Below are 17788 nucleotides of genomic sequence, written 5' to 3' on the forward strand. Positions count from 1 at the left end.
TGGCACGTCCTTGCAGGTAACATGAAACAGAAAGCGTATGTGAGAGAGCTGAGCTCAAGTCTACCTGCGAGCGCTGATCTACAAACAAACCCCCCAAAAAAAGGACAGCGGCCGGTCTGTGTGGTGTATTTGTTTGTGTTGGGACATGTGCAAGCATGTTTGAAGGAGGAAGGGGGAGTCGGAACATGAAGCAGAATAGTCCAAATCTGGTTGAGCTACGTAAAAAAACATTCATCCAGGCGGGTGGATTATCTGTTTACCCCCCCTCAAGATGAGCCCTGTAATACTTTATTTTCCCTTCAGGTTTAATAAAGATGGTATTGTTTCATAGCCTGAACTGATGTTTCACACGCGTGTGCTACGACTCTTGACTTTACCAGGACAGGAAGAAGTGGATGGATCAATTTGAGAAAAAAAAAAATTCCATCTCAAACTCAGGCTTTATATATCTGTGTACTTCCTCATACATAACACTAACATATATTTGCCACTGATAAGAATAAATTCAGGCTTTTGAATAGACTCGCCTGAACAACAACAAAACAACACGTCCTCCTCCCTCTATCAGCCTCTGCCCTTTCGCTCTCCATCTTTCCACCCCTGCTGCTCTCATCTTCCACGAGGCTTACGAGTCAATATTTGAGGATCTGTTGCAGCTCTTCCAACACTTCAAAGAGCACCGAGCTCGGCTGTGAACGTACCCTTTAATATTGCCGTTGAGGAAAAGAAGCAGAGAGGGTCAATAAAGTGGGACACAAGAGCTTCTTGTTGAAGACATGTGTGTGAGCTTGTGTGCCTTGTGCGTGCGGGTCAAACGTCTTGTATGTGAAGAAACACGGGGTCAGAGTTTGGACATATAAAGTAAAAGTACCGCTGATTGTCACTCCTACCTAAGTGGGGCCAAATTCCTTCTCCATCCCCTGAGGGAGCGGTGAGCAGCAGCAGCAAGGGGCCGCGCTCGGGAATCATTTGGTGATCTAACCTTCCAGTTCCAACCCTTAAGTGTCAAGCATGCGCAATGGGTCCCATTTTTTATAGTCTTTGGTATGACCCGGCCGGGGATTGAACCCACAACCCGACACTCTACCACTAGGCCACTGATCTGACATTTGCAGCATTGAGTATTTTATCGAAGCCCCTTGCAAAGAGGGAAAAATCATTTCATTAATTTTCAGCGGTGGTTGTGTGCGACGATATCGAGTGCGCTTCCTGTGACACCTTAGAAAACTGTAAAACAGCACTGGCGGAACCAGGAAGGATTTGTGTAATAAGACCAGCACACTGTATGACACTAAGTATTCTACTGAACTTAATACCAACAGGTTAAGATACAGTTCAAGATTAAAAATGTAGATAAAATAAAGATCTTTGACCATTCCCCAATTGAATTAATCAAATAATCGATAGGATTTGTTTGTTACAGCTCTAAAATGTACTATACTAAGACTACAGAAAGACAAAAAAAAAAAAGACTTGACATCTCAGATTTTAGGTCTACGTGATGGCAGTGTGCGTTTCAAACTGTAGACCCTTTCGCCCTTTGTTGACTTGGAATGGTACTGCTGAAAACAATACACCAATCATTGCGCTTCTCTCAATTGTGTAGCCCAATCTGATGAGCTCAGAATTCAAAGCAAACACGGTGAAGCTGCATTTTAGCTGTTACGCTGCATTTACGCCACACACAAAATGGAATAAGCGGCCAACAGAAGTGACATCAGCCCTGAGTGTAAACGCATTTAAATCCAGGAAAGAGGCATGACAATCAGTTAATCCGCAACTTTAGTCAGTAGGCACAGTGACAGAAAAAGGTTCAGTGTTTGGAAAATGTCGCTCTAACTCGTCATCAAATCGGGAGTAGGATCATTTCACAAGACTGAGGGGGAACCAGGAGGTAAACCAGAGTCCCTCCAATTGCTGGAGGGTGGGTCAGGGCGGCCCACAAAACAACAAAGCACCCTCTGAAAAAAAGTGTTTAACCCCTTGACACCCACACTCCTTATGGGAAAAGTATATTTGCATAATTCTACTCAAGAGAACTCCAAGGAACAAACAAATGGGGAGGTGACGTCTAAAAATTTCAACATGACAAATAGAGTTAATCCAGTGGGCTAATGAAAAGGGGGTCAAGGGTTGACAGTAGTTATTTTCTAGCTGTAAAGATTGACAAACTCAATCTCATGCCAGCATGTTGAAGATAAGCGGGACAATTATGCCATTATGTGTGCCATGTCAGCGGACAGGATGAGGGGGGGGGGGGGGGAAGCGTTGACACACAAGGCTTGTTTGTTGCTGTGTTTAAGATTTCTCTACAGACTAATCCTTGGAGATTCCTTCCTTATGCAGGAAATACTTCCTTCAAACTCAGAAGAAGCCATTTCGGAATCACAACTGGAAAAAAGTTCTGGAGAGAGAGAGAGAGAGAGAGAGAGAGAGAGAGAGAGAGAGAGAGAGAGAGAGAGAGAGAGAGAGAGAGAGAGAGAGAGAGAGAGAGAGAGAGAGAGAGAGAGAGAGAGAGAGAAGCATTCTCCTCAGTAAATGAAATAAAGTTATTTTCTATGTGATGTACGAGAGTTACACCGGACTTATTTTAAGAACGCTCGTTTCTAATGGGCTTGGGTTTTAGAACCAAAACCACCAAATGAAGTCGTTTGCGTGGCCGGCTCATTGATTGCCATCCTCTTGCAAACATTTTTTTTAGGAACTCTGTCTACTCGAGTGCACAAAACATGAAACTGACAAATTATTCTGCGCTACTCCACATAACTCTGTAAATCTCTAAAAGGGGCATAAAACATGTCATAAAAAATCCAGTTATGGTTTAGGAGCAAGCTGCATCATCTCATTTAGAAAATGGCCTAAAGACAAGCACCGGCGGCTATAAATCTCCATTTCAAACGCACCCACGGGGGACAAACTATGTAAAACGCTGACAAGTGTGTGTAATTTTAGACCTCATCACCAAGCATGAAGTGGGTGGCAATAAAGTGCATATTGTAGAGTTTGTGAATGTGTGCACACTATGTGTGTGTGTGGTAGTACTTGGATGCAGTAAAAGCTTAGAAGTGGCAGCTTTGACATTAGTGGACAGAGGAGTCATGAGTCAGCCAGCTAAGAGAAATGTTTATAAAAGTATCTTTATCTAAAACCCTTGATGTAGATCAGTCCAAAGCATGTCAGTTAAGACGCTACTCTCCGCCGGAGCCGAATCGGCGTCGGACCGTCGTTGCATTTGATCACTCTGATTGGCTGTTAGCTAGCACCTAGCGCATGATTGAGAAGATGGATTCGTCACTATGGTTCAAGAGAGACTGTCATTGTATTACATTACCATTTAAAAGGCAGAGGTGGCAAATCCAGGTCCAGAAAGTAAAAACCCTGCTTCGGTTTGGCTTTAGCCTCAGAGGTCCTGCCCGAAAAGGACCTAAGAAATCGGTCTGTCCTCCCAAAAGAGGTCGTTTGATCACCCTAAGCTAGCAACCTTCCGAGCTAGCTCCCCGAGTGCTCTTTTACCTGCTACTTAGCTAGCTAGCTAACTGGCTAGCTAGCACAAGGGGCTAAAGCCAAACTATGGCAGGATTTTTACTGTCTGGACCTGGATTTTTGTCACCTCTGGTTAAAGGGTATGTTGATAAAGTGATGAAAGCCAAGATATAGTAAGACATGGAAAAGCAATTGGAAGTACTAAGTAGAATTTACTTATATTACACAATACTCCGTAAAGAGCCTGAGAGTCTGCTTCGCGTGGGAGCATATCGTGGGGGAAATAGATAACAGTATGCATTGTTTACATTTTTATATTGTCAAACAATGAGGACCGCCACCGATGGAATGGGGGGGTTATTACTTCTCACGCATGCGCATAAGGTACTTAATAGTCGGTGTCTGTTCATTGCGGTGTCTATTTCCGTAGACTCGCAGTGAGAAGTTGAGCAGGTCAGTGCACACCTGGCTGCAATTGAAATCAACTCCCAGTCTTATGCTGCATTCGAGGATGGTCAGAAGTCGGATTTATCCGAGTTAGTTTTTCCCAGTTCCGATCTGCAAGCGTTCAAGGCGAAAGTAAACAACCAAAATGGCAGATAGAGATAAATAGTTTTTTTTATTTTGACCTCGAGCAAACTTGTCTGCAATTTTGCTTCATCTATTGTTTTTATCTTGTTTTAAAAGCATTTCATACAGTTCAGTAGTTCACCGTATAATTTCATGCAAGGGAGATAGCGACATACTGTCCCATATGTTGTGTTACGTGGAGTTATGTCAAATACTCAAATACTCAAATACTCGAGTGAATTGTGTTTTACCATTCACGGTCTGTGTTTCCAAAGGGGTCGCCATTGTCGAGTGACGTCAGTGAAGTCGGGGTAGTTTTTTTTTTTTTTTACGACTTCGCAAGTGGGATTTCTGAGTTCAAGGGGGCGTTCCTGTACACACTTCCTTTTTGGAAGTCGGGAAAGTCCGACTTCCGACCATCCTCGAATGCAGCATTAAGCCTCTCGAACACACCAGAAAATTGCTGCGTCATTCCTTTATCCCCGTTAGCGTTGCGCATTCTGTCTTGCTTCCATATAGATTCTGCTTTCTGGTTGTAAGTTTGAGTTTTTTTTATTTTATATTTATATTTTGTTTTAATATTCCCGGGTTGACTCCTTTCTTATTAGTTATTAGTATTATACCTGTTCGATAGCCCTTTTCATGACCCAGTTTTTAGCTTTAGTAATAAATATATTTTTCCCAAATTTGGAATCTAATCAGTCAACATCATGTTTTGTAATGAATGGCAATTTTTTTGTAAATATAAAATCCCCTCAACAGATTAGTAAAAACACACACCCTCTCAGAGACTTTTTTTTGATATCACACCGAAAGGATCTTCGGCATTTCAGGGTTATTCATGGGAATTCAATATAGAGCTACTGTACAATTTGCATGCTTGGGATTTCTGTGGTGACGCAAAATGTAATCTGAGCTGCACGACAAGCTCTTGCACACAAGCAAATAAAAAAACATGACCACATGTCATTAAGCAACGTGATTAGAAAAGTGGCTGGAAGACGGAGGGAAAGCAGAGTCGTGCTTCCGCCGCCGAGTTTGTTTCTCTGAAGCACCCCGAACGGCCGGATTGTTGAAGGCTATTGACTCTGACTAATCCCGTTTCCCACTAAATCCTCATCCTCGGACTTCAAACGCTGTGCAAAGACTTTCAATAGGATCTGGCATCCTCCCAAACCTTCTCTCCATCAGTCGCTCATTCTTCTTCGCTCTCTGTCCTCCCCTGGATCAACTGTCCACAAAGCAGAGCCCAAATTCATGTGGGAATCTTGAGGAGGCCCCCGCTTTGGATGGGGCGCACACATGCGCATGTACACGCACACTCTGCTTGGAAGTTGTGGCAACAAAAGGAGACGGCCAATAGAAAGGTCCCGCACAAAAAAAAAAGTGGAGGGCAGCTGCGAGTCAAACCTGGATTTTCAAACCAATCCGGCCAGCCCTCAACATTTTCAAAATACTCCATATAATATTCTGCTCTTTAGTCAACTCTTATTCCTACTTGTATTGTGGTGCTATAAAATCATCAAGGTTTTATAGCAATCCATTTAAACATTAACCTCATGATAAACTTCTGTGATCAACAAATTCATGTTGCTTTGGTTCCTTAGAATGAAAAGTGTCTCCTGACGGCGGTGTTCGGTTTAAGTGAACGGTATGGGATTTTTTCTAATAGGTTTTTGTTGAGCTAACAAATACACGCACGCACACACACACGCACGCACGCACATACAAAAAAAAAAAAAATATATATATATATATATATATATATATATATATAAAAACAAAAATAATAATAAAATAAAAATTTAAAAAAATAAATAGAGCAATGATGATGACATTTCCGAATGAACAATACTGAGCTCTTTAATAAAAAAAAATAAAAAATAAAAATAAAGTGTGAGTCACTTATGATTTGTTTGGCAAATCTTGACAGCTATGACAGAACACGCCAAAACGGGGAGTAGAGAAGAAAAATCTAACCCAGAGCCAAACAACTGTGATGCTAATTTGCTAACCGCTAAACACCAACGCAACATGTCTGACACTACGGTTTCAAAAGGTGTCATTCATTCGGTTTTCTTTTTCAAACCATCAAATTGCTATCAGTCCAGTAAATAAGAAGAACTAGAGTAAAAATTTCGCTCCGAAATGAGCAGTCCCGGTTCTCTTAAAAGTGGATGTGAATTTCCATTCTCAGCACAAAAGATCCTTTATAAGACGCCTATAAGAGAAGCCAGACGATTTCCGAGTCTCAAGCAAGGAGCCAATTTGTGCCCGACGTGGACCTTTTACTGGAAGGAAAACTATGATACGACACTATAGCTGCTGTGGCGCAGGGCTGGTCGGAGCGCCACATCCGCCTGATAAATAAATTACAAGATACTGTACATGATTATCATGATTATTATGATTAATTAGTAGTACTGGTAGCATTTCAAAATGTTTTGCTTACTTTTAGAGATTTGCCATAAGAGAAGATGTTAATAATATAATACAAAATGTGTTTATGTTATGTCTGATGCGCTATAAGAAATCCTCAGATTTAGGATACAGAGGGGACCAAAAAGCAAGTTATATTATTTGATTCACCTTTTTTCTTTTTCTTTTTGGACAATATATTTACAGTTGACCCCCACTATTCGCGGGGCATAGGGACCGGGCCGACGCACATATCGTGAAAATCTGCACATAATTGACCCCAAAATGTTTTTAAGTTCTACCATGATTTTAATGGTCTGGCCCACTTAAGAATAGATTTTGCTCCATGTGGCCCCTGAGCTAAAATTAGTTTGACAACCCTTTTGCTTTTCTAGATTTGTAAAAAAATGCGAAGAAACTAGTTACATCTAAAGTCGTAACATTTTACGTCAGCAAACCGCGTGGAAAGAGATTTTTTGCCCCACTTCCTGCTCAACGTCAAGGGCATCTTAGTACAAAATGCTCTTGTTTTGCTTGCGAATGTGGAGATATAATTTTATCGCTGCTCAAACCTAAACTAAAATATTGCAACATTGAAATAGTTCTCATTGTTTTCAATCATAAGCTTTTGTCTGTGGTGGTAAGGTTTCTAATCTATATGATATATTTTTGTCCATGGTTTGGCCCGCGCTAAAAATAAAAAGGCAGCGAGTGTGGCAAGTGCTGCAAACAAAACCAAACACTGGATGAAGACATTCCTCGGCCTTCGTCTGCGAGTCCATTCACTGAAGCACCTCCCACCAACCTTTTGCACCCAAAACATGTTGGCGGTAAAGGAGAGTCTTAGCCAAAACAGTTAAACAGAATAAAATCCATATAATGCGAGTTTTTTTTTAAATTATTATTATTATTATTAGCAGTGCTAATTTTTTTATCTGCAACAAGTAAAACAGCTTCATATCCCTCTCAACAGAAAGCTTTTTTGTTTGCAGGTCCCATTCAGGGTCAGTAAGCAAAGACACATAATTATGATTATAACACCAATTGCAAGACGCCATGAAAGTTCACATCTAGTAACCTTTGTTAAATGAATACCTTTCGGACGGGCAGTGTCAATAAAACGGTAAAATGTTTGGCATGGCCGATTTGTCTTTGGCCAAGCATGACTAACGAATATGGAGCAATATAATATCATATCCGTTCTAACGAGTGATGGTCCGATGTATTACAGTGGCTAATGAATAATAATACATTTTAAAAATCCCATCACCTCAAGTCCTCAAGCTCCACTTTGCAGTAATTACAACTTTATTTTTGTCCTTTTATAATTTAAAGCGACCCCAAACCTTGGCCATTTTTTCGCCCAGGCCGGCGGCCATTTTGGCCAATTGATTAGGTACGGCCAAGATTCTCGCCACTCCGCTCACCCAGGGCGGCGGCCATCTTGGCCAATTAATTAGGTACGCCAAGGACTCTCTCTCCCCCTCGCCCACCCGGGTCGGCGGCCATCTTGGCCATTTGACTACTACTAAAATTACTACAAACTACAAGTACTTGCTACTACTAAAAGTCCTACTACTAATTGCTACAAGTACTACATGCGTCTTTCCACCTCGCAAGAGTCAGCAGTCCCATTCAAAATTTCCGCGGAAATGTTTCTAGTTTTTGTATATTGCTCCATGTAAAATCGACACTTGAACTATGTTTGGCCACTTCAGCGCACATTTGTTGCTGGCGGACGCACCTGCCACGGAAGTGGACTAACGTGGTTACGGGTGTCACGGTTATGGTTTAACAATTAGCTTTGATAAATTTTGTGTGGACCAATTTTTGTTTTTTTAATTTAATTGCTACCAGTGCTGCTTGGTAAGCAGTTCCCAAAGACCCCTCTCTTCCTTTAAGGCCTCACACAAAGGATGCAAAAAGGTCAAATTGACAACTTTATAAGAACATTCCTTAGAACGGGTCCCCGTGATCTTCACAGCTGACTCACAGTGGTTTATGTCTCCAAGTTTTATTTGCCCCCTGCCTGGCATGGAGCTGAGATGGAACAGTTTGGTTGTCATGGAAGGAAGACAAAACTGCAGAGGATGGAGAAAAAGGGTCTTTTCTTGAAGCGAGGCTCAGCAGGGTGCGTGGTGTGTGTGTGTGTTTGTGTGCGTCTGTGTGTATGCGCGCACGCGTTGCGCACAGACCTCAAAACCAGCATATGAAAACATTATTCCATCCGGGGAGACTTTCAGACAGAAGACGAGAGGAGATAAAGTAATACGCTGGGAAGAAGCTCAAAGGCCAACTACTACTTGGTCTTCATCTTTTCATTTTTACCCTCCCAGTCGGCTAGATGTATGTTTGTCGCTGTGAGACGACTTGATAGTAAGACGTCGTGGCAAGTTGCTCTGAAGAAATGAGGAAAATTTAATGAAGCGCTGCGACAAGATGGGCCGCCGCGCTTTGAAGCGCCGCTTGTAATTAGCAGCTCATGTGCTTACTGTTGCCCTTTAAGGTTTAACGTATTGAGCACTTTTTAAAAAGCTTCCGTTCAAGGTTTTATGAGCACGTTTTTCGTTTTATCTCATGCATTCTTCTAATTTTTTTTGTCATTTGAAGACGCTTAATTGTGCTTAATTAGCCTTAACTCCCCTTTTTAACTCATCACTCCTCCTGTATATGCACCGCTCACTGTTTGTGTGTTCGCAGCAACAATGTTGGTAAGAAAATTATTAATTATTATTTCTGCTCTGTAACTTGCTCTGAAAATATGTCAGTCGGAGAGCGGAGGAGATCTTTTTAATCACATATTGAACTGTTTGACAGCTTAAACAAACACAATACTTACACGTGAATAAGAAGCTTACATCAATTAAGCGTTGTTGAGTACTTGACTTGCATTTCTTTTATGTTTACACACTGCTAGAAAAAAAAGAAAAAAAAAGAAGCTTTTGCCCCACTTTAAGATTTTGGTCCCTCAGCGCTTCCCATACAATGTTGTCCATGCAACTTTGTGACAAAGGCTTAGAAAGTCTCACAATGCTAACGTGCTAATAACAAACACTTGACTCATATTGAATGAATTTAATAAAATGGCAAAAAAAATCTTGCCGTGCTAATATACTTCCGACGAAGAAGAAACTGGATGCTAAACCTTTCATCACAGAACAGTTAGTTGTCTTGACACCATCTGGGTCAGCTGCTGTCTTGCAGCGCTGATGGAAGCAGCTGCCGGTGTTTGTTGAGAGTCGATGTTGACAGGGAACTTCAGTTTGGTTTGGCAGTGAGCGAACATGCGCTGCCATGCCAGCGTAAGACGCCTGTCGGCACATTGAAACTTTTTTCCGGTAAATAAACAAGAGTGTGAGTGGGATTAAAAGAGGTTTGTATAAGAACTCAGCTGGTGATAGCAGGGGATTTTGTTTTCTATCAACAAAATAAAGCCTGACGATGACTATAAAGCCAATGCATGGTAAGATAATCATCAGTGAGCGTCGGCTCTGGAGTCTATTTTGGAGTTTATCTCATGGAGCCGCGAATAAGAATTCATCTAAATACTGCCCCAAATATAGCATTTACTACTATCCCAAAAATATTTTCCAAACAATGCACCAAGATGTCAAACGTTGTATTTTGCTTTCGAAAATTATGAACGTCTTGGCTGAACTTTACTTCCCCAAGTAGCGACACCACAATAAAAACAAGGCTCCCTTTTCTTGACAAAACCACGACTAAAACACTGCGATCAAGCCTGGCTCTGTTATAAATCATTTAAATTTAAAAAGGACGATAACTGTATGTTTAAAAAAAAAAAAAAACGGAGAGACACTGTTAAAAGTAAATTGGCTTAATGATATGTCTTGCCTGTCTGGAGCTGCTCATTTAAGTCCTAACCTTGTGTCTCGTCATATGAGAGGTATCAGGATAAGTGGGAGAACCTCTCACAGGGGCGGCAGGACCTTTCACACAGAGGAAGGTTGTTGCCTGGAAATTAGGAGGATTGAGAGCAAGGAATGTATGTCCAAACGACTTAAATGTATAAATTAAGAAGTGAGCACTATTATCTTTGACATGGAAACATTTGGATACAACTCTTAGTAAGGTAGCACCCTAGCAGGGTTCGTAAACCTTTTCGAAGGTCAAATTTAAGCCCTTTTTAAGGACTTTCATTTTCCACTTTTTCCAGCACTCATCAAAAGGTGAAAACCAGTGTGAGCTCTGGCTTGTTTGTGTTTGTCGTAACACTGTTGTGCCATTCATCCACGCAATTTATCATGGCTACTGGCGTGCTGGCTAGCGTGTGCGACACTCAATAGCGTCCGTTTGAAAACTCGCCCTACTAGCTTTGTTTCCGCGGCACGTCAGCTCCCGCTAATCAATAAGTGGACCAAATCGAACATACCGTACCGAAACGTATTGATACACCCACGTATACCGTTACACCCCTAGTGTTTACTTTAGGCATATTATGCGCTAACGTTAGCTGAGCTTCGATTTTTAGTTGAGGGAAGTTCTTAACATTATAATTCTCGCTTTTTTCCTTTCATAGCCCGTAATAACTTTCCGTGATTATCATGTAATCTAGCGCTGATAGACATCTCGCAATTTAAGTGTAGCATGTACCAAAAAAAATAGCAAACAAATCCTAGCTAACGTTTAGTTAATTTGTAGGGCTAGCAGCTATGGCGTACCTTTTATTTATTTATTTTAATTTTATTTTTTTCTTTCGTTTCTTTTTTTCTTTTTTTTTTAATAAGAGCTCAGTATTGTTCATTCGGAAATGTCATCATCATTTCTCTTTTTTTTTCTTATATATATACATATATATATATATATATATATATATATATATATATATATATATATTTATTTATTTATTTTTTACCTTTTATATGACTCGAGAACTTTCCCATTGCGAAAAGCGGAATTTTCTTTTTGCATACTTTGCAGCAGGCTACACACTGATTTGGTCCACGTTTTATCAAAAGTCTGTATTTTTTTTTTTTTTCGTTTTCCAGCCAATGTTCAAGGACATCCTCCGATGCACTACTGACCTCTTGGGGGCGACAATGTCACGTGACGCATGAACGTAAAAGCGCGTGCAAAGCCAACAGATCACTTATTTTATGTTTATTATTAGCCTATATTGACTCAGACTGCCGAGAAATATGATGAACACTTCCAAGCATTTACAAGCACTTCACCCAATTTTCAAGCATTTTTCAAACCTTTAAAATCCAAGCATTTTCAAGGTTTTTAAGCATCCGTACGAAGCCTGATGATTGCATTGTTCTAATAAGAAGCCGTTTCCGGAAACAAACCCAACAAAAGTGTAACCCATGCCGACTGGTGCGAGACGTGCGAGCTGCCTGAGCAGTGCAATACGGTTTAACTTGGACACAGTGCAAGTGAAGGCCTCCTGGGCCTCTTTCAGAAGCAGACGACCCGTCTGATCTCCACATCAGAGTGTTCTGGTCGTTGTGGAAGGAGGACAGATGCTCTTGTTTGCTTTGAAGAGGCGCCTCAGTGCACACACATTCACACTGACACTCTGCTTTTCAAAACACCCACATCGCCTCCATTTAACACCTCAAAATGCCTCCGCGGGAATCGGTGTCTGACCGGCGCTGAGTCTTACCTTGAAAAGCGGCCAAGTTGCGCGAGATGAGAAATTTCAGACTGGAGCTGGAGGTCTGAAGGAGGTTTTCGATGTCCCTGCGCGCCGCTATTTGGTACCTCTCCTCCATCTTTTTGGTGCAGCAGGTCTGGCTTTTAGACCTGCATACTTGAAGATCTGAGCCTGGGAGTTTTCAAACATAAACATATGTATCAGAATCCAACTATAGAGAAAAAATACATATTCATTCAAATTGGCCAGTAAACGATGTGTTGAGCTATTTATTGTGAGACAGCACAGACACAAAACGACTGCAGGTGTCACGGAAGGCCATAAAAACGGATGTTCTTGGAAATTAAACACTTCTTTTTGAATTTTGACTCGTCTTTATCTCCTTGTTAAACAGCAAGTTGTGCAAAACGTCTTGCAAGAACGCCACCAGCAAATTTCACCCTTTTATTTATTTTAACAAACGCTACTGTTGGCCGTCGCCGACGCCGGAAAACAGACACCAACTCATGAGGGGCTAGCAGAAAAAAAAAAAGCCAAAAAACGCACGCAACCATCCCGCACGTAACGTCCCTCCCCCTCCCGCAAGACCTGTGTTGCGTTTACTAACAGTCGGACATAAGAGTGCTAAACAGAAATAGCAACAGCGGAACACACTTAGTTCGTTACAGTTCATTGGACATGATGGACACATAAAGTAAACAGTTTAGAGAAGGTCAAATTGAGTTCACCAGAAAAAGGATTAGAGTTTATTTTAGCTTTATCTCAAAATTTTAATCCAAAGTCTAATATCCTTAACTTTTTGTGAGCCATTATGTTTTAAATGATCCACACATTATGGGTGTAAAGTTTACTATATCTTAATTTGTGGAATATGAGTTACGAAGCAAAATCCAGCCATTTTTATCCATCAGCTCGCCTGTTTATTTTAAGCTAAACTGTGATTGGTTGTTACGTGAGACCTGAGCAACATTGATGTCATCTTCGGTCGTCGGCAAGTGGCAAAATGGCCGCCCCCTGACATGGATACAAACGGCTGGATTTTGCTGCTTTACTCATATTCCACTAACACAATATTAACCAGAATACCATATTTAGCTTCCCCTTAAAGAACATAATGTGATGTAGAGGAATGCTCATGCTTTTTCTTTTCTTTTTTGGGCAATACACAAGTGGTAACGACTTGACTGGAGCACGAAAACCCAAACATCTTGATTATTTCCACTCCAACCAAAATGTCAACAATCTGCAGTGCGCCCTTACAGGACAACTGGAACATCTTGAAAGCAAGCCGAAACCTTGCGAATGGTCCTCGGGCATGTTGAGACAGGGTCGAGAGATTCGACCAAAGGCACCATCAACTCCTTGTGAGGTTCAACATGATGTGATGGCACACGTGGAGGAATTTCAACTCGTTCCACAACAACATGCAATCAGTGCTCACCCATCTTGCTTTGTTACACACTACGCAGACATTTCAAACAACACACACAAGATTATTTTGGACACATGAGGGGGAAAAAAAAATCTTATAGCTGACCTTTCATAATCTGGCGGGAAGCCTCAGACTTGGATTCTTGGAATTTATGGCACTTATTTTTGACCAGCTCTTACTTATAGATAATCCTCTGCATTTTTTGAGGATAGCTGATATTAGATGGACTCGTGGTGAAAATGTTTTATATCTTCCATGTTTCAAATTGCAATTGTCTTCGCCAAGGCAAAGTGTAGGTGAAGTTTTTATGAATTTTAGCGAAAGTTGGTAATGCCACAGAAGTCACCAAATGACGCCTGTAAAGTGATTAATTAAAGGCTGCAATTCTGCAAATTCAGAAGCCAAATTTGAAATGGAGGTTTGCGGCTTGTTCTGACATTTTAATGTGCTACTAAAACATAGCAGCATTTGGAAGGAGCAAGTTGTTAGTCAACATGTAAACTCTACACTGCAAGTCAGCTTTTATTTTCAGTTCATATTTTAAATTTCATCACGAATTTAAAGGAAACTTTGACTGAAGCCTCACACGTGTTTACTCACATCAAAAAGTAACAGTTCCAACAATATATGCTTTAAACTTTGTGTCGATGTTTAAGGACACTCATATGGAGGGAAAACACTTCTTTTAATTTTTTTTTAAATCATATGTTCAATGAACGTTTAATGTTGATCATTTAGTCACACAGATAGCTATAGACAGACGGAGCATAATATTGATACATATCCATAACTCAAGATTATAATGTGCTTAAACCCGAGGCGCATTAAAACAGCTTTTAACATTACAAAATGACAGGTTGACGGCAACAATGCCGCCTGTGTCAAAAACGCTAGTATTTGGCTTTGCGGCATTGAAATTGTACAACCACATTTAAACAAGGTAGCGAGTTTGAATGGCTCACTCAAAAGCGCATTAGCCGAGTCCATAAAGATCCCACATACCTGGCCTTGGACTCAAAGGCAGCATCTGGTTCGGGCCGATTTGTTGAAGCTGAAAAACTTTGCGCACTTCTTCGCATTTTTGCGGGTTCCCAGAACAAGTGGCGCACAAGCACGCCAGCAGAAAAGAGCAGCTCGTCCACATCGTTGAGTACTTCGCCGAAGAGCTTGTTTTGCATGCAATCCAAAAGCTGTTAAAAAGTGTTGCTGTCCGCTCAGGTGAGCCGCAACTACATGGCAGCTTTGCGGGGGTAACGTCAAGGAACCGATGGAAGAGGGCTTGCATCCAGTCAGATACGAAGTTACAGCGGTATGAGTGGCCTGTCTCCAAAAAAAGCATGCAACACAAGTTGGCAGAGGCGGTTCCTGTTACCTGTTCGGCTCTGTAATGGCCTACAGGGCGATGTCACCATCTACTGGACAAATGGTGCAACTACATTTTTTTTTTTTAAACAAGTGGTTTGCAAAATATCGAATCAAAACTCAAGGCCACATTTAGAAGTATTAAGTATTATGTATACAATGAGATGTACATTTTCCAATTAGACTTGGTAAGCACCGTACGCAACTATACAACTAAATCGTTAAGAGCTACTAGGAAAAAAAACATTTTGGTCATTTTAAACTCTCAACTATTAATAAGAAAACATGGTTAATCCTATTATACCGAACTCTGACAATTACGCTAGTAATGACAAAGCCAACACAAAACAAAGCCATTTAAACTACTTTTTATTCAAATGAGCACAAATCCAAAAATCAACATTGAAGAATTACATTTCTGTCAGGTTGTACAAGGTCACATCACAACATTACATAATACAAATTTAATGAGGAGCACTTTGGTCACAGTGAAGGTCTGTTTGACCATATCCTCTTTCTTATACAGGCCGGGACAAGTGCAATACCTCAAAATATATAGCATTGCTACTAATCCCCACCTGCACAAAAAGGGACTCCTCCACAAATCTGCACCGCGCGCGTTAATCGTGTTAATATGCATACATACCCAAATATGGTTAGACTCTCACAAAATCTCAAGCGATATTTCATCCACCTAGTCAGTTTTGCATGGATTTGCACAGCAAACACTAGTTAAAGCTGAATGCAAACCAGCAAAACTGACCCAAGTGATGATGAGCATGATTTAGGATGGCTGGACACGCACGCATCCAAATGAGTCTGTTAGTTAGAAATACGTCAAGTGCTCACATTGCAGTAGATAGGAAAAAAGCACTACCTGCACTATAAGCACTTTAGTACTGCTGAACCCGTGGAACATTATGAGGTTACCTAGAAAAGATGTCTGCCATTGCACTCGGTACAAGAAAGCATTTATTATGGAGTTAAGATTGCGGGGATGCCACATCCAAAAACCAAAAAGACCCAAACAGGTGGAGAGCAAGCAGGCCACCATCAGTTTTGCATAGATTTGCACAACTCATCTATTCTTGTAGTGCAACTATGCAAAACTAGCAGTGAACTGCAAGACTGAATTTGAGCCCAATTAGAAATTAGGATTGGTCTTGTGGCGCATATCACAGCCCCTTATGCCAGAAGGAGCACTTAGGGCAGTAGGTGCTAGTCTATTTCACTATCTGCACTAGATGCACCTTAGCACAAAGACAGTTCTGCAAAAGACACATGCAAGATGAGGGGGGATTGTACACACGCGTCTGCATATTGCTTTAAGTGCCTCCACTGCAGTAGGTATTGCATAGAACTACCTGCACTGTAAGCACTTTGACAATACACAGACTGACCAGTGCTGGTTGAAATGAACTCGCGGTTGTGTTGCTTCCACTCCAGAGTGGACCTGGAAGGAGAAAACAGAAGATATGTGAGGATTGCTTCTGCAACAGGTACAAATGCTCAACAAGGTAATTTCTAATAATAAGTCATGCCACAAACAGTTTTAAGAGTGTATGAGCGGCGTTTTTTGTGTTTTTTTTTGCTCCATGGGAGCGCGTGCGCGGGGAGGGCTGTCCACCCCTCCCCCACAGTCTTTAACATGGCGCCGAGAAGTGCGCCAACCTTAGCGTAAATAGCTCTCAACTGACGCCACCCGAACGTACCCCGTGAAGTGTGGCCGTGTGTTGTCTCATTCGAGGAGTCTGTCGCGCGTGTTGTGATTTCGAACCCCTTTACAACACAAAAAAAAGCCCCGCCGTCACAGCGAAGAACGGGCAGCTGCGTGCTGCGCTTGTTGGAGGAGGTTAACTTAGCCGCGGCTAGCTGGTGTTAGCACGACGAAAACATGGCAAAGCGTGCCGCTCGCATCTTGAGCGGGGTTGTCTTTTAGTGACATTTATCTTAGCTGGTGTCAAACAGGGGTGAGTTAGTTTGATAACCAAACAGTTGGAGCTTTTAAAAGTCATGTTTTGGCGATATTACGAAATGTGATGCTACACGTTAGCCTTAACTAGCCCAACAACAAACACGCCCATTTAATTAAAAAATCTACAATTTGTCTTCTCTGCAGTGACGGTTGCAATAAACAACAAGATGTCTGTTTCATTGTCTACACTTTGGGTTGAAACAAGTTGAGTTGTAATCGTATTGGGGTGAAATAAGGCTGCTAAGCTAGCATGCTAAAGCGCGCGGCCTTAAGCCTGCCCCATGTGCTACTGCTTTGTTCTGGGGGCACTTTAACTCACACACCACTGCACTCGAAATTGACCAGCCGATTCGCCACATTTTTTTCAGCACTTGCGTTTAAAAAGTATTAAACCGCTACCTTTGTATTAAACTCAGTTCCCACCGTGTGGTTAGCAGTTTGAACTAGTTGCGAAAGCGCAGCGACGAAAGCTCGGGACGGCTTTTCAAATCTCCCTCATTCCCTCAATGGTGGAAGCTGAGGGGGCTGCCATGCGCCTCATGTTACACTGTTTTCGTCGCCAAAACATAATTTGCGCCAAACGCTTTGCTTTTTTCAACCACCACGTTGGTCAAATGCACGCGGTACACGCCGGCATAACATTTCCCATCACTACCCAAAGACTTAAAAACAGCCTAAAGCAGACTTCCTCGCTGATAAACATGCGCTCGACAGACACTCACCAGCCGAAATCCACCATCTTCGCTACTTGCTCGGACTGGCGTGCACTCCCGCTGCGGCCGACGAAAGCGGAATAAACGCGCAACAATTCGCCAAAGTTTTGGAACCCGCGGCGAAAAAAACGAAGGACGAGACGTGACTCGCGCCGATGGCGAGTGAATGTGCGGCCGCGATGCGCCGCTTGAAGAAGATTGCGGGCGCAGGAAAG

General features: G+C 41.8%; 1 protein-coding gene across 1 annotated transcript in view; it reads right to left on the reverse strand.

The window, feature by feature from the left end:
* Window positions 1–14852, reverse strand: part of gpc5a (glypican 5a) — a 95197-nt gene extending 80345 nt beyond the window's left edge. Inside the window, exons 1-2 of the mRNA XM_086070486.1 lie at window positions 14526–14852; window positions 12101–12262 (exon numbers count right to left, since the gene is read on the reverse strand). Of these exons, the coding sequence (XP_085926612.1) occupies window positions 12101–12262; window positions 14526–14808 (445 nt within the window). The 5' untranslated portion in view covers window positions 14809–14852. The remainder of the gene's footprint in view (window positions 1–12100; window positions 12263–14525) is intronic.
* Window positions 14853–17788: the final 2936 nt, after the last annotated feature.

The sequence above is a fragment of the Leptonotus elevatus genome, chromosome 3 (genome assembly GCF_054856555.1).
Source record: "Leptonotus elevatus isolate MCC_2025b chromosome 3, RoL_Lele_1.0, whole genome shotgun sequence".
NCBI lineage: Eukaryota > Metazoa > Chordata > Actinopteri > Syngnathiformes > Syngnathidae > Leptonotus > Leptonotus elevatus.